General features: G+C 43.9%; 3 protein-coding genes across 4 annotated transcripts; 2 read left to right on the top strand and 1 right to left on the bottom strand.

The window, feature by feature from the left end:
• The first annotated feature begins 52 nt into the window (after positions 1 to 52).
• gipc1 (GIPC PDZ domain containing family, member 1) lies at positions 53 to 4435 on the top strand. 2 transcript variants are annotated; one of them, XM_026356200.1, is made up of 7 exons: positions 53 to 316; positions 794 to 1323; positions 1435 to 1620; positions 1748 to 1928; positions 2443 to 2555; positions 2653 to 2734; positions 2818 to 4435. In XM_026356200.1, the coding sequence occupies exons 2-7, from the start codon at positions 1024 to 1026 to the stop codon at positions 2967 to 2969; spliced, it is 1014 nt and encodes a 337-aa protein (XP_026211985.1). In that variant the 5' UTR covers positions 53 to 316; positions 794 to 1023; the 3' UTR covers positions 2970 to 4435. The 2 variants fall into 2 exon arrangements, with proteins under 2 accessions (XP_026211985.1, XP_026211977.1); XM_026356192.1 differs by having other exon boundaries at positions 791 to 1323.
• Positions 4436 to 4533: 98 nt separating this feature from the next.
• On the top strand, positions 4534 to 7650 carry trim35-12 (tripartite motif containing 35-12). The gene is made up of 6 exons (XM_026356177.1): positions 4534 to 5788; positions 5987 to 6082; positions 6255 to 6485; positions 6570 to 6592; positions 6678 to 6796; positions 6927 to 7650. The coding sequence occupies exons 1-6, from the start codon at positions 5243 to 5245 to the stop codon at positions 7484 to 7486; spliced, it is 1575 nt and encodes a 524-aa protein (XP_026211962.1). The 5' UTR covers positions 4534 to 5242; the 3' UTR covers positions 7487 to 7650.
• Positions 7588 to 10003, bottom strand: LOC113159485 (C-factor-like). Its single transcript, XM_026356210.1, has 6 exons — positions 9768 to 10003; positions 9543 to 9597; positions 9216 to 9403; positions 8924 to 9085; positions 8674 to 8784; positions 7588 to 7899 (listed from the first exon to the last, which is right to left on the bottom strand). The coding sequence occupies exons 1-6, from the start codon at positions 9909 to 9911 to the stop codon at positions 7786 to 7788; spliced, it is 774 nt and encodes a 257-aa protein (XP_026211995.1). The 5' UTR covers positions 9912 to 10003; the 3' UTR covers positions 7588 to 7785.
• Between the last annotated feature and the right edge of the window lie 489 nt (positions 10004 to 10492).

Below are 10492 nucleotides of genomic sequence, written 5' to 3'. Positions count from 1 at the left end.
TCAGCTCAATCGTTCCACTGGGAGTCCAGGATTTACGAGGAAACGTGAAGGCGTCACCGTTCCACCCCTGCGGGATGTAAGCTAGTTAAATCTCCGACACACACACACACACACATACCGACACACAGATCCTGTACTTACCTCACTGTCTGTCCAGCCCAAGTTAGGACCTTAACCTGTCAGGAGCGAAGGAAAAAAAAAAGATAGCGGACTTTCTCGGCAAGTGTAACGTGATTTTCCACCTTTCAGAGCATCACCGTTAGCAGGTTAAGCTAGCAGGAAGAGCTAACGACAGTTGGCTGAAACTCCTTCTCCGGTAAGAATGACTGGTCTGCCATGTTTACTCCCTTCTTATCACGTCCTGCGATAGTTAAGCTAACTAACCCTAAAACTTGAGAAATGCTAACGCTGCCGCTAACTACCAAGATAGATTAACAGGCACAGATTTAGCTTCCGTAGCTCAGTGCTAATGTTTGGTTCTACATGAGAGTTATCAGCGTTTGTGTTGCTAGAAGTGTGTGAAATGTGCCTCAGAGCTAACGTTAGCTCGCTGCTAACGTTAGCTCTGCGTGATTTCTAAGCTGCTGTTCAGGCTGCAAGATGGATTTTATAAGCAAGAGGCAAGCAGGTAAAATAATGTTGTAATATATCTTTAAGGTTAGCAGTATTGCATACATTACATACATGTTTCTAGAGGCATGTAGTAGTACAGAATAATAAAAGTGTAAGCTCATGGCTGGTCAATTGGTCAATGTATGAAGGTTGAAGAGTTTCTGTTTCTTTTTTTCAGCAGATGTCAACTGGACTGCACAATACTAGATATGTGAACTGCTATGTGTGAATCTGTAATTGCGTCCAGTGTCAGGTTAAGACAGCTGGTCTGGAGGGCCATAGCAGTACTCTGACATAAACGTCCAGCAGACCTGATTTTGCTGAACAGGTGTATGTTGGCCTGGATCACAGCACAATTCCACTGAGCAGCCTCTCACCCTTCACTCCTTCTGCTGCCCCCATCGGACTACTATGCCTCTGGGTTTGGGAAGAAGGAAGAAAGCATCCCCTTTGGTCGAGAATGAGGAAGCGGAGCCTATCCGCGCAGGTCTCAATGTTGCAGGTGTGGATGGCCTAGACGGAGGGGTTGTTGGGCTGGGAGAAGGTGCCACCTCTGAAGGTCTGCCTCCTCCGCCCAGCAGCCTGCGACCTCGCCTCATCTTCCACACCCAGCTCGCTCATGGCAGCCCCACAGGCCGCATCGAGGGCTTCAGCAATGTGCGGGAGCTCTATGCCAAGATTGGTGAGGCCTTTGGGATACCACCATCAGAGGTGAGTTGTTGTGCTGATTTTGATGGACGTAAAGATAAATAGATTTGCTTCAGCGTGTCATGGAAGATTTTTTTAAGGTACATCTAATTTGTGTGCTGTGTCCCTTTACAGGTTATGTTCTGTACACTGAATACTCACAAGGTGGACATGGATAAACTGTTGGGAGGTCAGATTGGACTAGAAGACTTTATTTTTGCTCACATTAAAGGCCAGAAAAAGGAAATAGAGGTGTTCAAAGGGGAGGATGCTCTAGGATTGACCATCACTGATAATGGAGCTGGCTATGCTTTCATCAAGGTGTGGAACATCAAATGGCAAAGAAAATTGATTTCTGTTGACTCAAGTTTACTACAGAAGAAAGCATAGCACTGGTCTATATTTAGAGAAGGTGGAGACAGAGTAATTTGAGTGTTTTTGTTTTCAGAGAATTCGCGAGGGAAGCATCATCCACAAGATTCAGGTCATTAATGTGGGTGATATGATCGAGTCCATCAATGGCCATCGCCTGATAGGCTGTCGGCACTACGAGGTGGCCAAGATGTTAAAGGAGTTGCCCAAAGGGAAGGATTTCACCATCAAGCTGGTTGAGCCTCTCAAGGCCTTTGGTGTGTGTAAGAAAAAGAAACCTGAAATAATTTGAGATAAGTTTCTTGTGTTCAATTGGGCAGGCAGTACAGCCCCACAGTGTGGCAGCCCAATGTGCTCCTCAGTCTTTGTCAGAGTCTTATCTGCACTCTGAGTTAGTGGACTATTCCAACAGTCCACTAATAACCAATTTGCTAGGTTTTATAGTATATTAAATGTAATCCATCTTTGTTCTCAGAGCAACTCTTAGAATAATTGTTCATAATCTAAACCCTTAGACTCTTAACCATCAGATGCAAGCCTTGCAGAAGTAAGGCAGCTTGAAGTGCTTGAAATAAGGACCTTTGCTGCACATACAGTACTTGGCACAACTCAGTGGCACATTTTCTTTAGTTGGAAGTTCAGATGTAGTCTGAAAAGGAGGTAGAGGTTTTCTTTAGAAGATGTTATCAGTGTCACAACTGGAGAATAATAACATTGGCCCGATTAGGACTGTAAACAGGTGTGATTGAATATTTAATTTGTTTTGTGTAGATATGATCAGCCAGCGATCCGGGGGGTCCAGGTCAGCATCAGGGGTTCAGCTGGGGACTGGCAGAGGAACCCTTCGGCTGCGATCTAAAGGTCCTGCTACGGTGGAGGAACTGGTGAGTTGTGTTGACTAATGATAGTCTCTGGACTGTTTTAGAAAATGAAATTATATGGTATTGCTTGAGTTTGTGTGTTGTAATATTTTCCCTACAGCCTTCTGCATTTGAAGAAAAGGCCATTGAGAAGGTGGACGACCTCCTTGAGAGCTACATGGGCATCAGAGACAGTGAGCTGGGTAAGTGTGTGTGTCATGGATCAGTTGTGTCCTTTTGCTGGTTTAGGTTTGCTAAATGTCTTCTGACCTCTCTGTCTCATCAGCGGCTACCATGGTGGAGCTGGGAAAAGACAAAAAGAACCCAGATGAGTTTGCTGAGGCTTTAGACGAAACCCTGGGAGACTTTGCTTTTCCAGATGAATTTGTCTTTGACGTCTGGGGTGCCATCGGCGATGCTAAGGTTGGGCGGGTGTAACCACAGTAATTAATGGATCAGAACAACCTGTGTCTGACACCCACAGCGTTCAGCACTACTAGAAAACACAACACTACTGTCATGAGTTTTGTATTGTTAATTTTGAGCATACCCTTTTGGGAGACTCTGCTAGAGGATGAATCCAGTGAATGGGAGAAGAACACGACTGCAATGACTTCCCAAGTGCTTTTATTTGTCTTCCGGCTTTTTCCTGAAACTACAGGCACACTGATGAGCTTTTCCTCTGACTGCGTCACATGAACCTGCATGTCACTGTTGTAGTTGCTGACAGTGGAACAAGTACAGCACAAGTCTCTGAACTGGGAGAATAAAAGACAACTGCTAACATGAAGTAGATATTTGATACTCAGTAAAAATGTGATTTTTTTTTTTTTTTTGTTTTTTCTTTTCTTTTCCACATTGCACTGTGTTGCACTGCGCTGTAAACCAGCAACAGAAGCGAACAGAGACCGCACTGTACCTCACCTGGTGAGTGGCACAGTTATTGCACAGTAAAAGGCATCGTGCCTCCCTGAACTACAGTGTCGTCCTGAACCACTCGATGTTACTGTTACCAGTTTTATAAGCATGTGCTGTTTATAGTTTTATCCTCATTATGAATTCTGCTGGTTTTATGTTCTTCTGTTAGGTGTGGTTACAGAAGGGTCATAGTAAATTGTAGCTCCAGACTAAATGATCAGTGGTGTTTATTCACTGTTAACACGCTCCATGCTGTAATGACGTTAACTGTGTAGACGGCAGCACATTCCAGTTTTTCATATATTTGACAGTGTTACAAAAAAGTCAGTGTTCTTTTCTTTGGTTGAAAGACTTTCAGTAGGAATGAGAAGAAGGTTTGTGGATCATGTTGAAGTGTTGTTGTTGTTTTTTTTTGTTTTTTTTTAAACTAGTGTTTTTATATAAAGTGAAGTGATGTTTATTTTAAAACAAGGCTTATGTAACAGGTGGACATGTAATCTTGTGTTACAGTTACATTATTGTTTTGACACTACAGTCACAAGAGAGAGCAGTATTAAAGAAGATGCCTTCATTTTTACATTTCATGCATTTTACACATTTTTGTTCGAAGTATGCATTCTGTTGGAAGGTGCTGGAAAAAAAAATCAAGTAAACTGTTGGAGCAGAATGAAACCAAACTACTTCCATTGTGTGTTGAAATGACTTTGTTTTGTTTGTGAAGAGGAAAAACAGGCAATGTTGCACCAACTACTCAGCGTAGGTAAACTTGTGTCTTAAAACACCTCTGGTGTTGACCCTTTCAGTATGTTTAAATGTATGAAGCTATTTTGTAGGTTTGTTTCATTCTTCAGAGTTAATGAATATCTAAGTGGGTTTATGTAATAAAACTGATGCTTTAGCACTGTAACACTGAGAAAAACACATTATTTTGATGGCTTTGTATTACACATTTGTGAATGTCCAATTATAATGCAGTAACATTGAAATGGCAGTTTTCTTCTGTTTGGTATTTGCTGAACTCGCTGTGATTGGCTGCACTTGGGAGTACGTTGAAGTGTAAAATGGTTATTTAGATCAGATTGTTTGATCTGCTGGAATATTTTCCAGTGTTTACAGAAGCAGTCCCTGATGGCATGTGTGTTTGTTTCCTCTCCCTCCCGTGTCCTCCTGAAATATATATAACATTTAACTAGACAGTCAAATCAGTTTGAGTATCAGCGAGTAATAAGATAGGTCCTTGTAAACCTGATAGTACTGGTCAAGCTCACTGGGGTCACTTGCAGGACCTGCATGGTAATCAAGGAAGGTGGCAAACGTGATATCTGTCCCAGTTTAACACAAAGCACTTTATCACTGTATGTTTCCAATATAAATATACAACAAACCTTTATGCAGGCATTTTGAGTTGTGTTTACGTCTGGCATCAACCGGGGTCCTACTACTGTTGCTGCTGTGGTTTTCACACAAAAAAATAGACAAAAAAACTGGCAGAAAATGTTCGGCAACATGTTTGTGTTTTCTGTGATGACAAAAAGATGCCATTTGACGCTGCTGGAGTTTGCCCTGTTTTACAGAACGACGTGGTGACACATCTTGTATACACCAGAGGCGAGGCAAACCAGTTCTTCGAGTCCCTGTAGATCTATAACCCTGGTTGATCATAAACTGTGTCCAGATTATTCTGTGCACTGCAGTCAGTGAGGAGCGCGCCTTGCTAACAGAACACTTTCTGCAACTAGCAACCACAGATCTTAAAGTCACCACCACCACAACAACACCAAAAGGAACCTGCCATGGCGTCGCGTCCGCGAGCTTCATCTCAGCCTGGGAAACTTTCCTTCTTCAACAGTTCCAAGGCACCTTCAGCCCTTCGGCTCCGCGCTGCTTCCTCGTTTACAGGCACAATGCTAGAGGAGGAGTTGACTTGTACTGTTTGCTATGAGATCTTCAAGGACCCTGTGGTGCTCAAGTGCAGCCACAGCTTCTGCCACGGCTGTCTGCAGCAGTTCTGGAACAAGAAGAAGACCAAACGCGAGTGTCCCATCTGTAGGAGAACATGCTCCCTGACAGAGCCTAGAGTCAGCCTGTCCCTGAAGAATGTGGCTGAGACCTTCATGAGGGAGCAAGTGCACGGGACGACCACAGCTACGACAGGAGCGGGGGTCAGTGGAACGGGGGAAGAGGCGAGGATGGTGGAGGCGAAGTGCACCACACATGGAGAAGTTCTCAAACTGTTCTGCCTTGATGACTTCGAAGCCTTGTGCTGTGTGTGTCACACATCCAAGAAGCACCAGGGCCACAAACTGTGTCCCTTGGAAGAAGGTGCTCAGGATCTCAAGGTAATGTGCTGTCTTGTTTCCAACTATTTGTCTCTATACAAGTGTTCAAGAACCATAAACAACTTTTAAAAAATGTTCTCACTATTGAAATGAAACTGAGAATAGTGGAAGATTCAACATTTCCTGTCATGGCATCAGCGTCAATGCAGGATGTGTATTCTCTGATATTTTGACGTGTTCTCTACCCTCACCCCTCAGACAGAGCTCAAGAGAGAGCTGATTCCGCTGAAGAGCAATCTACGTCGCCTGTATGAGGCCAAGCAGGAGTGTGATGACACAACTGTGCACATGAAGGTATCAATAAATACTAAGATCCATGAAACAGTAGAGGACCTGCAGGAGGCTGATGGAACTGGGCGACTGAAGTTGAGCCTTGTACTGTTCGTGTGTAAACACATCAGGCAAGGTGCTAGAAGAGACTCATTTAAGTGTACATTAATGTCGACCCTTATTTCATGTGTGTTAGAACCAGACTCAGGCCACAGAGAAGCAGATCAAAGAGGAGTTTGAGCAGCTCCACGAGTTTCTGCAGAAGGAGGCGGCAGCCCGACTAGCTGCCCTGCAGCAGGAATACGATGAGAAGAAAGAGCTAGTGAAGAAGAAGACAGAGAGCATCACTAGAGATATCCTCACTTTTTCCAATGCCATTGTTGCCATTGAGAATGAGATTGCATCCAGCGACGCTCTCTTCCTTCAGGTGAGCACGTTTAACATGATTTTCTCTGTGAATTTCAACTCTCCTCGCGAACAGTGTTCATAATTCTTTCTGTTTTCATTCCAGCATTATACCAACACAAAGAAAAGGCAAGTCACTTTCTGCAGTATGCTCCGCGCCTGTATGCCACATGTAGCTTGTTAGTTATACTCCTGTGTGTCATTTTCTTCTCAGAGCTCAGATCCCACAGAATGATCCAGAAAAACTGCCGGGTGTTCTTATAAATGTGGCCAGTCATGTTAGTTCTCTCAAGTACTGCGTGTGGGAGAAGATGGTGAAACTGGTCCAGTACAGTAAGAGCTCCACACAGACATATTACTTTATATATTTACCTTCACAGTGTGTTAAAACTGGTTTTGAGAGGACTTTTTCTGAGAACATATCATTCTATCTTTTATTTCTATCTATCTCTTCTCCTTTTAGCACCTATTACCCTGGACCCCAACACTGCCTACTCCTGGTTGTCTCTGTCTCCAGACCTGACCAGTGTGGCCAACAGCGGATCTCTGCAGCAGCTCCCAGACAATCCTGAACGTTTCGGCCAATTTGTGTTCGTGCTTGGCTCGGAGGGCTTCACTTCAGGCCGCCACGCCTGGGAGGTGGAGGTTGGTGACAAGGAGGACTGGATGCTGGGAGTGGTCAAGGAGTCTGTTGACAGGAAAGGCCGCATCTCAGGCTGCCCCAGTAGTGGTTTTTGGATGATCTCCCACTCTGACGGCGAGTACTCGGCCATGACGAGGCCCAGCACCCCGCTGCACCTGGAAGGGGAGCTGACCCGAGTCAGGGTCCAGCTGGACTACGACTGTGGAGAAGTGACCTTCTCCAACCCTGTGAGCATGACACCCATCTACACCTTCACTGACTTCTTTACTGAGAAGATCTACCCCTTCTTCTGCCCCGGTGCCAACATCAATGGGAAAAACCCCAACCCTCTGAAGATCTGCCCCGCCAACGTGGCCGTGTGGAACAGTGTGACATGGTGATTTGAGAAGATCTTACGAAGCTTGTCTCAAATTTAAGAAATGGTGTGAATGAAATAATTTATGATGATTATGAAGAAAAATGAAGATAACACAGGCAGAACAATCATTGGTTTACTTTTAATCACCATTTCATGTTTGACTGCAGTTAATAAAGCCAAAAAAAAAACTGTTTTGTTATTATTTTTTTTAGCACTTGCTTTTTTTTGTTAGCAGCTAGCTGAAATAAGTAAGACATCAGGCTATCAGAGTTTGCTATGATTATGTGACAGTGATTAGATACAGAAAAAGGCTGTTCGAAGCTACCAGGCAATGGGCTTGCCTTTATAATCCAGGAAGGTTCCAGTGTCCCTTTCAGTGAGGGAGGCTATCACACCAACCATTCCCTTCACACTCTCCTGGGCATCGATATCCGCCTGGTGAGACAGACACAGTTATAATGAAGAGTGTCACAGGTGCTGATTACTACTACAGTCATGGGTGGTTGGCTTTTTATTTTACAAAAAGCATTTTTTTTGTCATATTTGCTGAAACTTTCATTAGACTATACTCTGGCAATGACAATCACAATGAACACATTTGGTTCCTTTGGCTCCTCCTAGTGCTCCTTTAGGTGAAGTACCAATCAGAGCCAGGAGGTTGTGCTAATCCTATCAATCACTTCTATCACTGCTCGTGCACACTTGGAGGTGCTGGGAGGGGCGTACGAAGCAGGGCCGAACATCAGAGGAGGGAGCTCTCATGCCAAATTCACCCATTTGTCACAGTTTCCTAACCCTACTTTAAGAAATAGACAGCCTGTCTAGATACAGGCTTCATGGCTACATTCACACCTAAATTGGTTCAGAACATTGTTTTTTTATCTCAATCTCATGTGACCTGACTTGTGACACTTCTAAATCAGCCTGACACATTTTTTTCACTCAGTCAGTCTATGCAATCATGTAGGTTCATGTCTACACACATAAGAGAGCAGTGTGAATGCTAAATACCAAGAATCAGTTTTGAGTAAAGCCTGTTAATTAAATACTAAAACCCTTCAATGTGAATGAAACATACACTGTAATGAGATACATCTCCATGACAACTTGACAGCTTTGTTAGTTTTTCTTTTATTAAACTCACTGACAGGACAAACATATGATGTACTGTGAGTTTATGTAGATACAGTAATGTAAAACTTGACTCACCCCCTCTCCACCCATGTCAGTGCGGACCCAGCCAGGGTGCAGTGCAGCAAACAGGATGTCATCTTTCTTCAGCTCCTCTGAAGCACACAGTGTCAGCATATTCATACCTGCCTGAGAGAAGAAGAAGAGTGGGAGGACAAAGAGGGGACAGAATAAAAAAAGGGCCGGCGACAGATGAGCTGCTCCCCTCGATGAACTGAAGACAAAACCTTTGAGTAGCAGGTCACATCGTTAGTAGGTTGTTGCTTACCTTGCTGATGCGGTAGGAGATGGCAGGCAAGACATCATATGTGTATTGTATAGATTGAAATGAGCCCAGAAGTGCAGAAATGTTGATGACGGCTGCTTTTCTGCAGGACATCCCTGGTTTCCCACTGGCCTTCACTGCTGCACGAAGGAGAGGCAGGAACTCCTAATAATGACCATGAGGAGGCAAAGAGAAACTCAGCAAGAGATAAGAAACCTTTAAAGTGCAGTGGGTGGCAATAAGCTATTTCCCCCTTTTATTACAGTTATTACAGTTGGTTGCTCTCTTTACGCACTTTGGTGATGTTCGTGGGGCCTACGACATTGGTGGTGAAAGTGTTTTGCATGTTCTCTGTAGTGGTGGTTTGCAGACTGTCTCTGTGCAGGATCCCTGCATTGTTAATCAGCAAGTTGAGACCCTCTGTCCCCACCACAGAGCCCACCTGCTGGGCCAATTTTTTTATGCTACTAGGGTCAGAGGCGTCTGAAAGAGATAAGAAGAACATGGAGCATCAGTAGTGGTGGTCAATAGCAGAAAATCAAATGAATGAAACACTAGTCAGAGAGTCAGTGCCAGTGCATGTCTGGACATGGGAGCAGGAGTTATGAAATAGAGTTCATACCCAGATGGATGATGGAGATGACGTTAGGATATTTTTTTGCCAGTGTTCGCAGGGCCTATAAAGAGAGACATAAACAGTTTATGCAAAAGAAAATCCCTCACATGTCTCGTTAAAATCATCTGTGCAGGTTTCATCTGAGTCCTAATGATCTCTGCAACTTTTAACATAAAGAAGAATTAGAGAAGTAGAAATAAATAACTTAAGGAAAGAAGTTAAGACTTTCACCTCAGCCTTGGGTCCATCTGGGTCTCTGCAACAGGCGAACAACTTTTTCACTGGTTGGGACGTCTCCAACATTTGCTTAACCATCTCCAGGCCCAGGCCTCGGTTGGCCCCGGTGATCAGAATGCTGATAGGCTGAGCTGCCATTTCCTTCGCCTCAGTTTCCAACAAAAAGTCTGTCTGAGCACACTGAGCTCACTTTCAGTCTGTGTTCGATATTTAGCCTTGTCCTTGGCCACTCCCATGTTATACAACCTCAATATATGTTTTCCCCTCCCTCAAATTAAGCAAGTCATCATGACAAGTCAGAAATGTGTAGAGATGACACAGTGGGGGGATAAAGCTTTAGCATATGATCAAGCGACATTAGACACACTCATGACTTTAAATAAAAGGAGCCCAAACGCTGTGTTGATAATGATCAGATGAATGGAAGGAGTGGAATTCATGTGGGCATGGATATCTATCTAGGAAAACAACCAATTAAAACACACCCTGTGCTTTGTTTACACTAACTCACTAAACCAGTTGGCTAAAAGTCACATTCGACTTTGCTTATATAAGTCACATGGATAAACAGACTGACCTTACATAACGTAGAACTGGGTGGTCTTTGATGAGCTGGGGGGACATTAATGTAGATGAATTAGAGCCATTTAGTGTGAGTCATAGTCGGTGTTGATGTGCTGAAGCAAAAAATAGCTCGGGGACGTGAGATCGGTAAACCA

This window comes from Anabas testudineus, chromosome 8, assembly GCF_900324465.2.
Source record: "Anabas testudineus chromosome 8, fAnaTes1.2, whole genome shotgun sequence".
Lineage (NCBI taxonomy): Eukaryota > Metazoa > Chordata > Actinopteri > Anabantiformes > Anabantidae > Anabas > Anabas testudineus.
This window is presented reverse-complemented; position numbering and strand designations above follow the sequence as displayed.